The sequence below is a fragment of the Myxocyprinus asiaticus genome, chromosome 13, assembly GCF_019703515.2.
Source record: "Myxocyprinus asiaticus isolate MX2 ecotype Aquarium Trade chromosome 13, UBuf_Myxa_2, whole genome shotgun sequence".
Lineage (NCBI taxonomy): Eukaryota > Metazoa > Chordata > Actinopteri > Cypriniformes > Catostomidae > Myxocyprinus > Myxocyprinus asiaticus.
The window spans coordinates 26,377,119-26,395,829 of record NC_059356.1 but is presented as its reverse complement, the minus strand read 5'-3'; the positions used below and the strand labels follow the sequence as shown (position 1 = coordinate 26,395,829).

General features: G+C 39.5%; 1 protein-coding gene across 6 annotated transcripts in view; it reads right to left on the bottom strand.

Moving 5' to 3' along the window:
• Positions 1–1,323: 1,323 nt before the first annotated feature.
• The window catches only part of LOC127450927 (septin-9-like), a 145,737-nt gene continuing 128,349 nt past the window's right edge, over positions 1,324–18,711 (bottom strand). For all 6 annotated transcript variants that reach the window (XM_051715417.1, XM_051715416.1, XM_051715415.1 and 3 more), the window contains 5 exons: positions 16,413–16,530; positions 14,591–14,686; positions 14,401–14,497; positions 4,176–4,227; positions 1,324–3,180 (listed from right to left, as the gene is read on the bottom strand). In XM_051715417.1, the coding sequence (XP_051571377.1) occupies positions 3,048–3,180; positions 4,176–4,227; positions 14,401–14,497; positions 14,591–14,686; positions 16,413–16,530 (496 nt within the window). In that variant the 3' untranslated portion in view covers positions 1,324–3,047. The remainder of the gene's footprint in view (positions 3,181–4,175; positions 4,228–14,400; positions 14,498–14,590; positions 14,687–16,412; positions 16,531–18,711) is intronic.

Sequence of the window (18,711 nt, the reverse complement as noted above, 5' to 3'; positions counted from 1 at the left end):
TATAAAGATGGAAAAAGGATATAAAAAGATATCCAAAGCCTTTAACATGCCAGTCAGTACTGTTCAATCACTTATTAAGAAGTGGAAAATTCAGGGATCTCTTGATACCAAGCCAAGGTCAGGTAGACCAAGAAGGATTTCAGCCAAAACTGCCAGAAGAATTATTCAGGATACAAAGAAAAACCCACAGGAAACCTCAGGAGAAATACAAGCTGCTCTGGAAAAAGACAGTGTGGTTGTTTCAAGAAGCACAATACGACAATACTTGAACAAAAATGAGCTGCATGGTCGAGTTGCCAGAAAGAAGCCAATGCCACAAAAAAGCCCGGTTTCAATATGCCCGACAACACCTTGACATGCCTCACAGCTTCTGGCACACTGTAATTTGGAGTGACGAGACCAAAATAGAGCTTTATGGTCACAACCATAAGCACTATGTTTGGAGAGGGGTCAACAAGGCCTATAGTGAAAAGAATACCATCCCCACTGTGAAGCGTGGTGGTGGCTCACTGATGTTTTGGGGGTGTGTGAGCTCTAAAGGCACAGGGAATCTTGTGAAAATTGATGGCAAGATGAATGCAGCATGTTATCAGAAAATACTGGCAGACAATTTGCATTCTTCTGCACGAAAGCTGCGGATGGGACGCTCTTGGACTTTCCAGCATGACAATGACCCTAAGCACAAGGCCAAGTTGACCCTCCAGTGGTTACAGCAGAAAAAGGTGAAGATTCTGGAGTGGCCATCACAGTCTCCTGACCTTAATATCATCGAGCCACTCTGGGGAGATCTCAAACGTGCGGTTTATGCAAGACGACCAAAGACTTTGCATGACCTGGAGGCATTTTGCCAAGACGAATGGGCAGCTATACCACCTGCAAGAATTTGGGTCCTCATAGACAACTATTACAAAAGACTGCACACTGTCATTGATGCTAAAGGGGGCAATACACAGTATTAAGAACTAAGGGTATGCAGACTTTTGAACAGGGGTCATTTAATTTTTTTCATTGTTGCCATGTTTTGTTTTATGATTGTGCCATTCTGTTATAACCTACAGTTGAAAATGAATCCCATAAGAAATGAAAGAAATGTGTTTTGACTGCTCACTCATGTTTTCTTTAAAAATGGTTCATATATTACCAATTCTCCAAGGGTATGCAAACTTTTGAGCACAATTGTACATGGAAAGTGTCACACAGATATTTAGTTTCATACAGTAGAGTGGTAATGGGGATAATGTCAAATCAACAAATCTTACCAGTACTATTTGCTTTGAGCAATTACGACATCTAGACATGAGTCAATTAATAACTTAGTCAAAATGATCATTTAAATCTTTATTTCTTTAAAATAACAAGATATCAAATGTATTTGTGTTACTCTGAATACCAAAACAAAAAAATTATTTCTATGAATATACAGCACAGGACAAAAAGATATTTCCCCAACAATGAGCAATTATAAAGGGTTTTGCAGACAAGAACAAAGCCTGAGCACCTTGAATTTCGGCATTCTCAAAAGTGGCTCCTCGTCACACATGGCAGGCATATTTAAAATGTCAGGCACACATGTTGGCACTGATTACACACTCTCTCAACTGTAGGCCTTTTCCTCTGAGCAAAGAGAAACAAATGACCAAAGGGGTCTAGATGGTGTAAATTTCCACATATTCAGCACGAGTGGGCGAGAACAAGGGGATGTGATGATGTAAAACAAAATACAGACAAAAGTTCTTTTGAGTGCTTTCCATCAGCTCAAAAGGCATTGCAATTCTCCTTCCTATTCAAACTATAGGCCAGATCACATTCTGTTATAAATAACAACGTTCATAGCCATTGGTCCATTCAAGGAGTATTGGAGTGTGAACATGGGGAAACAAGGGTGTAAAGAATCATTACCACAATCTCAATTAATCTCATGTACATAAATACTATTCAGTTTGGATAATCTTTCAAATACAAATCCTAAACCTGTAATTCCACTCACTGCAATTTTTTTATAAGGCACCAGGGGTTCACTGAGTCTGTTTTCCTGTAAATGTTTGCACATATTCATTCATTCATTCATTCATATGTGAACACAAAAAACAACTGCAAGACCAATGGCACATCTGGTTTCTCTGAAGTGCTATTGGCATTCTAGCATTCATTTTATAGGCAGAGAAACCAGATAACCTTTAGCCTCCACACACAACTCCATCTAAATGGGACAGCTGGAACTAATGGAACATTATTTATAATGCATAATGGAAATAATGAGGTCATATCTCACATGAGCTCTGGGTTCAAAAGATGACTTAGCCTCTGACTTAGCCTATCTCCCTCAAAATTAAGCATAAATATTAAATCAAAAAAAAAAAAAAAAAAAAAAAAAAAAAAAAAAAGGAGTGTTTGAGAAAATGCCTATAAAACTCCCTGCTAAAAACAGCTTAAACCAGCCTAACATGTTTTGCTAGTTTTAGCTGGTCTTGTTTTCTGGTTTCACAGAGGGGCTTTGGGACACTAAACCAGTTATCTTGGACAGGCTGGGAGAGCAGCTAGATGGCCTTAAACCAGCTTAGACCAGCAATCCAGCTTAGGCTGGTTTAAGATATTTTGTTTTTTTCTATTAGCAGAGATAAAAAAATAAATAAAAAAAAAGGGGACAAACAGGCCCTATATTGCACATAAAGAGCTTTTCCACAGCTTGACCAATTAGAACCATCCACCAAAAAAAAAAAAAAACAAACAATGCAAACACACACTTGAAGCATCAGCAGACCAAGTCAAACACATGCAGTATATGGAGAAGCTCTTTAACAGCCAAAGGGAGTGTTATTTGTGAGCTAGAGCTCTTTGCCCCCGGGTCTCAGGCACAAGTGTAGAGGAGTGAAAGGTTTTAACGGTGCTGTGCTGGAGTTTCTGGGAGGTAAAATCATTATGTGCTTCTCTTGATGGACCTCTTCACTTCAGTACAGGGCTGATTGAAGGGGGCGAAACAGAGTGTAAGGTGAATACAGGGTTGGGGATTTGAGAGAAGGGACCAACCAGGGGTTTGAGTGGAGGTGCTAGATTTCATGGGAAGCTGGGTGGTGCTCACCAAGGCCGTTGGCCTGAGTATTGTTCTCATTGAGCCGGCGGACGCGGTACATCTCGTAGTGGATGCTGCTGGTGATGTCTTTAATATTTTGCATGTGGGTTCTGTGGAACATGAGCCAATTAGATAGTTAGAATGGGGAATTTTGATTGTAGACTCAACCCTTACCATAGCTGTAACTCCAGTCTTAAACATATCCCTAACCCTAGCATTAGATCTAATGTTACACTTAACCCCATCTCCAATAGTTTTACACTAAACAATTTTAGACCCTTAGGTGTAACTATAATTTTAGGCTTAACCCCAGCTTTAATTCTAACTCTAATCTTAGACAACCAAAGCTATAACCCAATCTTAGACTTAACGCAAGTTATAAATTAAACAATGTACTTAACCCCAGCTCTAAATCTCAGACTTAAAAAGTTTATTCACAAAGTGTTTTTGATTTTGTTAATGATTACAATGACGAGACAAAAAACTATTAAATGGTTTTAATTCAAGCATGCTGTCGCAAAAATATGGAGAAACAAACAACAACACAAGATTCTACCAATGCACTAACAATATTTTTAGAAGGAAAATCTTGTTGAATATCATTGATTGAAATGATCCAGTTCTATTATTTTGGGGATTGCCCTGCTTGAGGAGCTTGAGCTGAACGCCGCCAAACTTAGCATTGCCCCAATGCTTTACTATTGGGTTAATCACTTTCATAAATGAAATTAATCAGGTATTTCCACAATGTATTTTTACAACTTACATCTGCACAGACAGTGAAGCTCAGGTTTTAAAAATGTCTTCAGTAAGTTGATACATTAATAAACTAAAATGTATTTATATATATATATATATATATATATATATATATATATATAAATAAAATAAAAAAATAATTTAGTCTGTTAAGAGTGACATTTTGATGATTAAATATAATTATATTATTTTTGTTGACTGAAATATGGCATTTTTGTCAGAGTAAAATGGACAAAAAAAAAATTATTAATATGATGAAATATTGACTAAAAGACATTTCAGTGAAGAAAAAAATTATGACTAAAATAAAAAACTTTGACCACTGATAAATACTAAAACAACTCACCTTATGAGGAGATCCCGCAGGTAAGCAAACTCGCAGTGGGCAATATTCTCAACTAAAGACACCAAAACACAAGTGACATATAGATACATTAGAGCCCAAGTTATAAATCATGAAGACGGCAAAGAGCACTAATCAGATAATTGGTAAGTTTATCCTCTATATCCAGTTGGGGGAATATATTTATTTCATGGCAAAGACCACATAGTCAGTAGGTGGAGCTGTTGCAAGTAGGCACAGGGAGGGAGTAGCAATAAGACATTACCACCTCAGTCTCTAGTAATTCAATTTCAGCCAAAGCCTTTCTGAGAGATAAAGTTGACAGCCTGACAAATTCTGTGTGACAAACACGCAGCTGCCTGGGTAAGAAAAATGTGTTCATGAATTATAGATTTTGTCAAACTCCAAGAATAAGAAAGAGAAACCACTGTTGAAGCGGCCTCAAAAACATCCAGTGCAGGAAATTAACGGTTTTCAAAGAAAGACTTTAATAAGAGGAGTTGAGCTCCTCAAATAAATTACAGGGTAATTACAAGGTTATTTTAACGTCAACTCTCAAAATACTTCTCAAAAAAGTTACTGAGTTTTTAATGCTATATGGAGCTGCGATGTGAAGCCATTTAAACATCTGTGACAACAAAACGGAAACATCTTTCTTGTGATCACTGGCCAGTGCCCACAACATTTTCACACCTCACACACACACACACACACACACACACACATGCAAATATTAGGTTGTTACTAACCCAGAATATTCCTTTTAGAACAGCAGAGCCTTATCCCACAAAGGAGTAGGGTATTTCAGAGAAACACTGAAAACTCTGAAACTAAGTGTAAACATGTGAAATGAATTTACTGCAGGACTACGTAAATCAGAGCACTTCTAATAGGGGAGCCTACAAGCTTAGCTTAAAATAGCATAACGTGGCGGTCCCATATACATTCTGTGGTGGTACACTGGCGAGAAAACAAGAAGCTGTTATTTTTTAATGGATGTCTATGGAGGAGATGCTTCAGTGTGCTGAAAAAACTGCTTTTGTGAGGAAACAGCTCATTACTTAATGAATCAACCACCTGCCTGCTAATCTTCAACATGTTTTACACTAAACAATCCTATTGGAGTAATCTCTGTGCGGAGTTTACTATGATAAAATTGCTGTTTTGTAATAGACACAGACACGGACAATTTTGCGACAGGTAGGTGTACGCTGATCGTTACGCTCTCTCCTATGATAGAACCGCTGAGGTTGTAATCTCAGTAACTAAAATAATCTCTGATGTAAACAAAAACAAAGGCATTAGAATGCAAGTATTCCTGAAGCACTTACAGTTCACTTTTTCCACATTTTGCTATGTTACAGCCTTATTCCAAAATTGATTAAATTCATTATTTTCCTCAAAATTCTACAAACAATATCCCATAATGACAAAGTGAAAGAAGTTTGTTTGGAATCTTTGCAAATTGATTAAAAATTTTTTTACAAAAAAAAACACACATGTACATAAGTATTCACAGCCTTTGCCATGACACTCAAAATTGAGCTCAGGTGCATCCTGTTTCCACTGATCATCCTTGAGGTGTTTCTACAACTTGATTGGAGTCCACCTGTGGTAAATTCAGTTAATTGGACATGATTTGGAAAGGCACACATCTGTCTATATAAGTTCCCACAGTTAACAGTGCATGTCAGAGCACAAACCAAGCCATGAAGTCCAAGGAATTGTCTGTAGACCTCCGAGACAGGATTGTATCGAGGCACAGATCTGGGGAAGGGTACAGAAAAATTTCTGCAGCATTGAAGGTCCCAATGAGCACAGTGGCCTCCATCATCTGTAAATGGAAGTAGTTTGGAACCACCAGGACTCTTCCTAGAGCTGGCCACCCGGCCAAACTGAGCGATCAGGGGGAGAAGGGCCTTAGTCAGGGAGGTGACCAAGAACCCGATGGTCACTCTGACAGAGCTCCAGCATTTCTCTGTGGAGAGAGGAGAACCTTCCAGAAGAACAACCATCTCTGCAGCACGCCACCAATCAGGCCTGTATGGTAGAGTGGCCAGACGGAAGCCACTCCTCAGTAAAAGGCACATGACAGCCCGCTTGGTGTTTGCCAAAAGGCACCTAAAGGACTCTCAGACCATGAGAAGAAAAGACTGAACTCTTTGGCCTGAATGGCAAGCGTCATGCCTGGAGGAAACCAGGCACTGCTCATCACCTGGCCAACACCATCCCTACAGTGAAACATGGTGGTGGCAGCATTATGCTGTGGGGATGTTTTTCAGTGGCAGGAACTGGGAGACTAGTCAGGATCGAGGGAAAGATGAATGCAGCAATGTACAGAGACATCCTTGATGAAAACCTGCTCCAGAGCGCTCTGGACCTCAGACTGGGGCGAAGGTTCATCTTCCAACAGGACAACGACCCTAAGCACACAGCCAAGATAACAAAGGAGTGGCTCCGGGACAACTCTGTGAATGTCCTTGAGTGGCCCAGCCAGTGCCCAGACTTGAACCCGATCGAACATCTCTGGAGAGATCTGAAAATGGCTGTGCACCGACGCTCCCCATCCAACCTGATAGAGCTTGAGAGGTCCTGCAAAGAAGAATGGTAGAAACTGCCCAAATATAGGTGTGCCAAGCTTGTAGCATCATACTCAAAAAGACTTGAGGCTGTAACTGGTGCCAAAGGTGCTTCAACAAAGTATTGAGCAAAGGCTGTGAATACTTATGTATGTGTGTTTTTTTTTTTTTTTCATTTTTTTTTTTTTTATTAATTTGCAAAGAATTTCAAACAAACTTCTTTCACATTGTCATTATGGGGTATTGTTTGTAGAATTTTTAGGAAAATAATGAACTTAATCCATTTTGGAATAAGGCTGTAACATAAAATGTGGAAAAAGTGAAGCACTGTGAATACTTTCCTGATGCACTGTATAGTATCATTAACAGATCCTTTAAATAAGGCTCCGAGTTAACATTTTCCTCAAATATCGTCAAACTTATACTTGAAGTGACTTATCCAGTCATGTTGTTGATATAAACGCATCTGCACCAAAGAGGCGATGAAATTGTATTATAGTTTAGATTCTCACAATTATTTAATCAACAGAGAGCTAGGGAATATTGGAACACTCTTCTTATAACCATTGAAGCTGTCTGGGTGACCTATCAAGCTTACAATTAATTGCCATAAATTTCATTCACCTACCAGTGATAAGATGTGTGCAACAGTTTTTAATAGTGCACGTATACAGTCGTCTCACTTCACTGAAGAGGTTCATAAGTCCATTTGTCGTTGCTTTTTCTGAGATCTAAACTCTTTAATTTCCATTAGTTCCTGGCACCCAGGGAGCATCCAGTCACCAAATAACATGGTCCACATTTTAATAATGACATTTTATGACAATCAAGTTAACGTTAGTAACAATAATCACGTTACTCTCAGAAGAGTTGGAAAAAAAAAAGAAAAAGGGACAAACAGGCCCTATATTGCACATACACTATGAATCACTATGAATGAAGTGCCTCCCATGGTTGTTTTGAATGAGGGTCCGTTCCATTCAGAAGTGAACATCCTTATGCCCTATTCCCTTCGAAGACTTTCCCATCCACTGTGAGAGCTTTGAAAGGCTAAAAGGTATGGGGCTCAATAATAAGAACCATTCTGAACTAAAAATGTTTTTACTGGAAATTCTGTTTGAAGTGATCTTACAGCATGACTGTTCATGAATGTTCTCCCTTCAATGTGCCGTTTGGAGGGTGATTTATCCCATTTGGAACGCAGTCTGAGTTCGACAACTAGCAGGAACGTTCAAGGACAAAAAGACATCACTTCCTTAAACCGTCTTGAAATGGTCTATACCCCTCAGACAGAAATATATTTTTTTTTAGTCAAAGACACTGCGGTCCATAGCTGCGGGCACTCACTTTTAAATGCATTTTAACCCTATAATGCCGTGTGTATCAAATATGACACACAAAGTTTGACAGCTCCTGTTTCGGTCTTTGTTCAAGCTGTCAAGCCAAAGAATGTATGGTTTGCAAGTTTCAAATCTTTATGGCTCCATCTAATGGTTATTTGTGAAAAAAGTGGTTTCAGTGTTTATATAGATAAAATGGTGGCAGACTTGTGTGAAAAGTGACAGCTTATTTTAATGAAGTAAAAGTGACAGTAATTATTATATTGTTACTGATATTTTAAAATGAGTATTTGCTGAATATAAGCAACTTGTGCTTGGTTACATTTTTTATATTATTTTATTGAAAAAGCCAGCTGAAATTACATGCATCAAATATGATACAACAGGCTTTTGAGGTATATTTCTCAATCACCATTACATTCCAGTCATGCCCAATACACAAAGTATATAAAAATAAAATAAAATAAATAAAATTGAAAATTCTGACATATACTTTTTATAAGATTTAAAGTGTGAACTACTATGTCTCTGTGTTTTCATATATGCAGCCTGCTCTTTCATTATAAAGATCTAATAATTTTACATTATAAGCTATGATGATGTCATCTTACCATAAGTACCATAAGAGACCTGGGGAAAAAAGTTTTACAATTTCCCTTTTTTAAATGTCAAAAATAAAATAAAAATGTTTGGTGCATAAAATACCTATGATAAAAATTGTTTATTGAAAATTTTTATTTTTGATTCATATTGAATTTGATGTGCTGAACTGAACGGTGATGCATTTCAATTCATATTTATAGACCAAGAAGAGGAACTTGCCATGGCCAAACTCTCAAAAATTTGGTATCTCTGAAAAGCCCAGGGAGTCCTTTGATAATACCCCAAGATTTACCACTGTAGCATGTATGGGCTAAGAGAAACTTAAATAACAAAAGTCCTACACAAAAATGAATTGCTGGGCCTCAGCAGAGTAATGACCTTTGTATTAAATTTGATACTGTGACGAGGAGGAGGGTGAGGCCGGGCCGTGAGTCTAAACGGCTGGCCCCCAATCAGGCTAATCAGCCGAGGAGAGGGATAAGGCCGAGCCGGATGCGGCAGTTCGGGAGCGAGAGAGCCACACGCAGCTGTGTGTGTATTTGTGTTTGTGTCTTTTTAAGTTCTTATTAAAATATTACTTTGACTGTTCAGCCGGTTCCCGCCTCCTCCTTTCCAATTTTAAACCCTGTTACATTGGTGCCGAAACCCGGGAAGGAGGAGGGATGCGCTATCGTGGAGTCCTCACCACTGCCGTCCGCCGAAAGGAGCAGCCGCGGCCATCCGCCAGGGGACGGAGTCGCCGCTGCTGGACGTGGAGGAAAGGCTGCCTTTCACGAGGGGAGGAAGGGCACACTGCCGGCCGCCTGGAGCGGTGGAGCCACTGCCAGGGGCGGATGGGCTAGCTACTGGCCGCCAGAACGTGGAGGGGTGTTCCATCGGCCAGAAGGGCAACGCACCCCCCTCGTAGTTTGTCTAATGGTACTAAAAAATTTGTATTTTCTGACAATTCTTACATACACTATATTGCCAAAAGTATTCGCTCACCCATCCAAATAATTGAATTCAGGTGTTCCAATCACTTCCATGGCCACAGGTGTATAAAATGAAGCACCTAGGCATGCAGACTGCTTCTACAAACATTTGTGAAAGAATGGGTCGCTCTCAGGAGCTCAGTGAATTCCAGCATGGTACTGTGATAGGATGCCACCTGTGCAACAAGTCCAGTCGTGAAATTTCCTCGCTACTAAATATTCCACAGTCAACTGTCAGTGGTATTATAACAAGTGGAAGCGATTGGGAATGACAACAACTCAGCCACGAAGTGGTAGGCCACGTAAAATGACAGAGCGGGGTCAGCGGATGCTGAGGTGCGTAATGCGCAGAGGTCGCCAACTTTCTGCAGAGTCAATCGCTACAGACCTCCAAAGTTCATGTGGCCTGCAGATTAGCTCAAGAACAGTGCATAGAGAGCTTCATGGAATGGGTTTCCATGGCCGAGCAGCTGCATCCAAGCCATACATCACCAAGTGCAATGCAAAGCGTCGGATGCAGTGGTGTAAAGCACGCCACCACTGGACTCTAGAGCAGTGGAGACGCGTTCTCTGGAGTGATGAATCACGCTTCTCCATCTGGCAATCTGATGGACGAGTCTGGGTTTGGCAGTTGCCAGGAGAACGGTACTTGTCTGACTGCATTGTGCCAACTGTGAAGTTTGGTGGAGGGGGATTATGGTGTGGGGTTGTTTTTCAGGAGCTGGGCTTGGCCCCTTAGTTCCAGTGAAAGGAACCCTGAATGCTTCAGCATACCAAGAGATTTTGGACAATTCCATGCTCCCAACTTTGTGGGAACAGTTTGGGGATGGCCCCTTCCTGTTCCAACATGACTGCGCACCAGTGCACAAAGCAAGGTCCATAAAGACATGGATGAGCGAGTTTGGTGTGGAAGAACTTGACTGGCCTGCACAGAGTCCTGACCTCAACCCGATAGAGCACCTTTGGGATGAATTAGAGTGAAGACTGCGAGCCAGGCCTTCTCGTCCAACATCAGTGTCTGACCTCACAAATGCGCTTCTGGAAGAATGGTCAAAAATTCCCATAAACACACTCCTAAACCTTGTGGAAAGCCTTCCCAGAAGAGTTGAAGCTGTTATAGCTGCAAAGGGTGGGCCGACGTCATAGTAAACCCTATGGATTAAGAATGGGATGTCACTTAAGTTCATATGCGTCTAAAGGCAGATGAGCGAATACTTTTGGCAATATAGTGTATGTCAGGCTTTACAGGGTTAACTGTCCAACAGCACAATGACTCAGTAACTCTGACGCACTCAATGTTCTTCTGAGTGGATCCTTATTTTCAGAGGATAAGATATGCTTTAACCTCCTGAGACCCGAACGCGATACAGCTGTGCATTTTCCATTTCACTTTTTCATTTGAAACTAGTGCCCCTAATAAACACAAAAAAACTAAAAAAAAAAAAAAAAAAACTAATACTTTTCCTAAAAACCGATATCCTCATATGGGGAAAGCAGGACCAAGTTGTGAAATTTTTTATAATATCAAGCTATTGTAGGGGCCCTAGGTAGCTCAGTGAGTATTGACGATTACTACCACCCCCGGAATCGCGAGTTTAAATCCAGGGAGTGCTGAGTGACTCCAGCCAGGTCTCCCAAGCAACCAAATTGGCCCGGTTGCTAGGGAGGGTAGAATCACATGGGGTAACCTCCTCGTGGTCGCGATTAGTGGTTCTCGCTTTCAATAGGCCGCACGGTAAGTTGTGTGTGGATCGTGGAGAGTAGCATGAGCCTCCACATACTGGGAGTCTCCGCGGTGCCATGCACAATGAACCACGTGATGAGATGCGTGGATTGACTGTACAGAAGCGGAGGCAACTGAGACTTGTCCTCTGCCACCCAGACTGAGTTGAGTAACCGCACCACCATGAGGACCTACTAAGTTGTGGGAATTGGGCATTCCAAATTGGGGAGAAAGAGGATTAAAAAAATACAATTAAAAAAAATTATAATAATAATATCAAGCTATTGAAAGTCACAATTGTTATCAAACTGTTTATTATGTTTCCAGGAGTGTAGGTTATTCATGCTTTTAAAACGTTACAGACATTACAACTGATTTTCTGTAAAGCTGCTTTGGAACAAGTGCATTGGGAAAAGCACAAATAAATAAACAATACAATTAAAAATGTTTTGACTTGATTTGACTTATGTTACAATGTTTTTTCAACTCCGGTAAGAATATTTTTTGTCTTTGCACTGTCAAACAAACAAGTGATAGCCAGTGCTGAAGCATTTTACCAATCAGAAATTAGAATCATTAATTCAAAGTAATGGCCAGCATCGCCCAGTCACTGCCAAGGATGTTAAAATTAAATTTAGCATTATAAATTCTGAATCTATGTAATGATTACCATTATTATTGTACGAGTGGTCCAAACATCATTTGCAGCATGAAACTGAACTTTGGTCGGAAGTTTGGAGTGAATGTACTTACAGTTGAAGTCAGATGTTTACATACACTTAGGTTGAAGTCATTAAAACTTACTTTAACCAAACTATAGCAAACTATAGTTTTGACAAGTCATTTAGGACATCTACTTTGTGCTTGACATGAGTACATTTTCCAACAATTGTTTACAGACAGATTGTTTCACTTTGAATGGACTATAATCACAATTCCAGTGGGTCAGAAGTTTGCATACACTAAATTAACTGTGCCTTTAAGCAGCTTGGAAAATTCCAGAAAATTATGTCAAGCCTTTAGGCAATTAGCTTCTGATAGGCTAATTGGAGTCAATTGGAGGCATACCTGTGGATGTATTTTAAGGCCTACCTCCAAACTCAGTGCCTCTTTGCTTGACATCATGGGAAAATCAAAAGAAATCAGCCAAGACCTCAGAAAAGGTACCACGTTCATCTGTACAAACAATAGAACGCAAGTATAAACACCATGGGACCACCATCATACCGCTCAAGGAGACGCATTCTGTCTCCAAGGGATGACCGTAGTTTGGTGTGAAAAGTGCAAATCAATCCCAGAACAACAGCAAATGGCCTTGTGAAGATGCTGGAGGAAACAGGTTGACAAGTATCTATATCCACAGTAAAACAAAGTCCTATATTGAAATAACCTGAAAAGCTGCTAAGAAAGGAAGAAGCCACTGCACCAAAACCACTATAAAAAAGCTAGACTACAGTTTGCAAGTGCACATGGGGACAAAGATCTTACTTTTTGGAGAAATGTTCTCTGGTTTGATGAAACAAAAATTGAACTGTTTGGCCATAATGACCATCGTTATGTTTGGAGGAAAAAGGGTGAGGCTTTCAAGCCGAAGAACACCATCTCAACCGTGAAGCATGGGGGTGGCAGCATCATGTTGTGGGGCTGCTTTGCTGCAGGAGGGACTGGTGCACTTAAATAGATGGCATCATGAGGAAGGAAAATTATGGGGATATATTGAAGCAACATTTCAAGACATCAGCCAGGAAGTTAAAGCTTGGTTGCAAATGGGTCTTCCAAATGGACAATGACCCCAAGCATACCTCCAAAGTTGTGGCAAAATGGCTTAAGGACAACAAAGTCAAGGTATTGGAGTGACCATCACAAAGTCCTGACCTCAATCTGACAGAAAATTTGTGGGCAGAACTGAAAAGGCATGTGCGGGCCAAAATTCCAGCAACTTATTGTGAGAAGCATGTGGAAGGCTAACCAAAATGTTTGACCCAACTTAATTTAAAGGCAATGCTACCAAATACTAACAACGTGTAGGTAAACTTCTGACCCACTGGGAATGTGATGAAAGAAATAAAAACTGAAATAAATCATTCTCTCTACTATTATTCTGACATTTCACATTATTAAAATAAAGTAGTGATCCTAACTGACCTAAGACAGGGAATGTTTTCTACAATTAAATGTCAGGAATTGTGAAAAAACTTCAGTTTAAATGTATTTGGCTAAGGTGTATGTAAACTTTTGACTTCAACTGTAGCAGCATAAAGTTATACGATGCTCCCTTGTTCCCTTGCTCTCTATTTAGTGAATGACTTAACCTCCAGTGTGCTGTCTATCTGCACTAGTCTCACAACAGTTAGAAATGCACCTTATTTTCTTCTTAAACTGGTGTACAGCCTCTGAAAGCACCATTATTCAGCTTTTAGATGCACCCACTGATTCTCAGTGTGATAATGCACAGTGAATATAGGATTTCTAAGGGAAAAATAGTCTGCGGTCATTGTGTTTAACAGCTTGCTGTTTCGCGATAACTTGATGAAATTTTCAAAATGGCATACTGGATGAAACTAGAGACTCTAGTCTTTTGACTCAAACAGGTTTCAATGTAAAAACGAGTTTTCTTACCAGATTTTGTTACCGTTTCTCCCAAACACAAACGCCGCTGTGATCGGTGTCATGTTGTATTGTCACATGATTAGATGCATTGAAAGTTTAACCCTTTAATGACAGCCCAGAGTGTCCTGAACTGTGATCAGTCGGTTTAAATGAAATTAAACAATGCATAGCGTACGGAGACAAAACAATGTATGTGCATGAGGACGTGGGGTCGCACAAGATTAAGGTGTTTGTGGTTAATGAGCTCCCCTTACACTAACAGTATGTGCTTGAGATACACTGTTGTCTGTGTGCAGTGCTGTCTGCCCACACTCCACTAATCTCTCTCTCTCGCCCTCCCTCCCTCCCATGACAACACACTACCTATAGAAGTTTAGGGAGAAGTGTGTTTGAAAACAGTACCTTCAATGGTTCCCCATTTTGTTTTCCTTCCCAAGAGTCTTCTTCCATTGACCTGATACTCTTGGTCACTTCCTACTACAGCAAAAGGAATCATTTCCTAATAGAAAGTGAAATAGTGAGATTATATCATGAGCCTGACCATGTTCTTAATATATTATTCTTTTCTTTTGTAAATGTAGTGCAAACTCACTCTTATTTTCTCATTGATCATTCTGTCTTCTGCATCCTCATCAAACTCTTTCTGTGGATAGACATCTATGCCATTGGCTCGAAGCTCTTCCCTTATCTACACAAAAAGAAGACACAATTAAGCTCTGCAGGAAAAAAAAAAAAAAAAACATTTACAATAGCCCCAGACACTATTTGGATACTTAAGCCACACTGTAAAATGGAATGAACATCTTCACATTATATAACTAATTATCAATCAAACCATAGAAATACAAAGCACAAACACTAAGCAAAAAATTTACCACAACGTTTCTGAAGTTTTAAATGATAAAACAATAGATATTTTGTTCAAAATGAAGTCAAAGTTTTTGGACACTTTCCAGTTGTCAAACTTTGTGGAACATGTCCACGTTAATGTGATGAACTACACCTGTGGTTACTCTGCTAGGACACCCATGAACTTGAGGGGAACTGACTTCATACATCCACAAAAAAAATCACCTTGATATCTGCTGGTTAAAAGTAATTTGCAAAAATATGGCTTATAAAAGTGAGGTTAGTTCTGAGAGAAGCTCTAACATCCTTTGTTTGCAGATTCCATTTGCAGTGATCTTTTGTTTCTAACGTTTCGCAATTCATGCATGTTAAAGTGTGTCCAAAAGTGTCCAAATTATTTTTGGGGCCACTGTATGTAATGAATAAACAATCAAAAGCAAAGTAATTCTGAGAGACATTTCAGTTTAAAACTCCTTCACTAATATCCATCTGGACTGTCCATGTCAATAACATTCAAGTTAAAATAACCATCATGTGTCAGAATTGTTCTCTCCATCTTGCATAGTCTCAGGGGAGTTGCTGAGAATACCAGTCTTCATTAATGCTTTTAACAGGCCTATACACTGCAATACTGGAAGTGATGTCACAGAGTTCCACTGCTGTCACATCAGTAAGTGAGCCTGCACTACCTCAAACCTAAAACATTTAATAAGGACTAGACCCTGGGGGTCTCTGAAAGTAAACGTAGCTTTGACTTGTCCCTTATTAGCTAGAGAGGCATAAGTAGTGTTGGACAGCACATCTTAAATCTGGTAGGAGAAAGCTTGAAGAGTTTTCCAAAACAGAGAAAGATCCACATCTGTGTTCCAAGTGGTACGTATCCTTCCAGTAAGAGGCACGCCAGCAAAAGCACAAGGAGCCATTGAGGTTGGTGAGCGCTCTTTACTGCTATGTGAAATGCAGCTAACAACCCCAGAACAGATGTTGCTTAACTACACTTTATCATACCCAATGTCATCTCAGTCTCAGAACAGCTCTCTAAAACTACGTAAACAAATTATTCCTCTGTGACTTGTATTTAAAAGGGATCGTTGACCCAAAAATGAAAATTCTTTTATCATTTACTCACCCTCATATTGTTCCAAATAAATAAATAAAACTGCATTAGTACATTCACAGGGCAGCAGTGTTTCTGCAGAAGCTTTAGAGACACCATCTGTAATCTTGGAAATCTCTTATGAAAGAGAACTGGTTTGGTTTGCCAACTACATCTAGAACATATAAATGGTATAAACTAGTTCTTCCACAACTCAATGCATTGGTCCGTGGTATTCACAATATTAAAACTTTTACTTTCAGTAAAACACAAAAGTTTTGTAGCTTGACCAGCACAGTCATTATGAACTGTCTTTGTATGGAAAAGAGCTGCATGAAGATTCTTAAATTAAATGCAATAATTTTTTATTCATTTCTGGTGAACTATTACTTTATTTTAAGTATGGTATCACTTTCACTCTGGAGAAGATCAGTAACAAGCATTAATTTTAAGTCAAACTTTAGCTCACCTTCTTCTTGAAGAAATCCCTCTCCTCCAGAGTTAGGGTATCAGCTTTGGCAATGACAGGAACAATGTTCACCACCTTGCTGAGACGTCTCATAAACTCCACATCCAAAGGCCTAAGACTGGGGAAAGGAGAAAGGAGATCCAGATGTAATGCATTTCAAATAAACTAATACAACACTACAGCGAAACCTACATGACTGTAAACACGACTAAGAATTAATCACCACCAGAGGGTTCTTCCAAAAATATACAAGCTCCGAGATGTGACAATTTCCTATGCACTGAAGATGGCTGGGGATGGAAATGTTCAAAGTTCATCCAGACAATTCTTTTAAAGACAGCTTTGATTTCATAGAAATATGAAAGGAAGAAAAACAAAAACATAAGGGAAAAGGCAAATAGATGTAGTGTTTTAGATCAGAACAGATCTCCTGCTAGTGTGACTGTGCAGCTGACCTAGTCTGCAGTCTCCATGGCTGACTGTTTGACTCTAATTAGTGGAGCAGTTCAAAGACAGTCTGCAACTGCTGAGAAGCACACTCACACCACGGACATATGTAATGCTTGATGGATATGACACAGTTATTCATTCATAGCAGGCGACAAAAAGGCCTGTGATACACACTCCAGGGGCATCGGCACATCGAGTCAAAATGGGGGGGGGGGTTTGAAAGGATGGATGGCCTCTGTTGGGGTTCTGTTTCTTAACAGAATGTATTATAAAAAGGCAAAATGGTCAAAAGCAGTGGTTCTCGAAATGTTCAGGTCCTGTACCACTTACACAGTGCGATTTTTGCCTGACGTTTGAGCTCCCGACTGTTTTTTCTTTTTTCTATCGGGAGCAATAGCTTAGAAATCATTGGTGCTCACGTGGTCGCGGCTCAGATCATGAGGTATTATGAGCAGAGCCGAGCGGCTTACCAGCAGCTCCTACTAATTTTTAAACAAGTCTTAAATTCAGACACTGTCAGCTTGAATTCGTAAGGTTTCTGTTTTTGAACGAGCTGAACTGGCGATCTACCTGAAGTTGACCAATCAGGAGAAGGTGTCAAGTGAAACAATCTACGAAAACTGAGTGATCATAAAGCTTTTACACATTTGGAGAATGGGCATGTTACATCTGTGCTTTTCCTGTATTATTCCCAACCACATCACTGAGAAGGATTCTACAGAAAGGTCATATTGTTCCCTACTCTTCAAACAAATCCTTTGCCATACCTAAATCTTTATCACTCTGACAAACTGAGGTTTAAAATTTCCATCACGGTCTATATTTTATCCATCATACTTTAATTTCAGTTCTAGGGCTTCATTCAGGGGCATCCATTATAATTGTATATTCACGATAGTTTTTTATTTTGACTCCAAGTTTCAGTCTGGTGAAACCAAGGACTTCTAGGGTGAAAGTTCTACCCATCAATCAACCACAGCGCTAAAACAGGACTTTAAAACTTTGCCGGCTATCTGCGGCTTTAAAGTGCATTCACATGTGACAATACCTCACAGATCTTCTTCAGTATGTCTGATATCAACGGTGACATAGATGACAAGCAAGCACATCTGAAGTACAATTATACAGGTACTCCACTACAATAACTCAGAATTCTGCTATAAACGTCACGTCTGCGCTTATAGAGTAAATCCAAATATAACTGGCAGAAACCATGCAACGATTTTATGCACTTTCTTTTTGATCTTGAAATTTTAGTGCACTTTATTATCATGCAGTAACTGGCAGTAACACACTGGCATAATGATTGATGTATGTAGTCACGAAATCAGACAGCCTCCCCTCAAAATCTGAACCTGTCAAATGTCTGAAAGCATTTATAATAACTACCAGTCAATGTAAAAAAAATAAAAAATAAAACAAAAGAAATCCGTAAATGGAGAGTTTTCAGTTAACGCAGCCCCTGGCCATATCTGTCTTTTTTATTTCTTAATTGTTACAAGGAATTAAAATCTCTGCCTTTGTTTTATAATGATAAAAAATATTTTCAGCATTTTAAATGCAAATAAACATCAAATTATGATATGGATGGATGTTTGTGATATGGATGGATGGATGGATGGATATTTATGATATGGATGAATGTTAGTGATATGGATGGATGGATGTTTGTGATATGGATGGATATTTATGATATGGATGGATGTTTATGATATGGATGGATGAATGTTTGTGATATGGATGGATGGATATTTATGATATGGATGAATGTTTGTGATATGGATGGATGGATGGATGGATGGATATTTATGATATGGATGAATGTTAGTGATATGGATGGATGAATGTT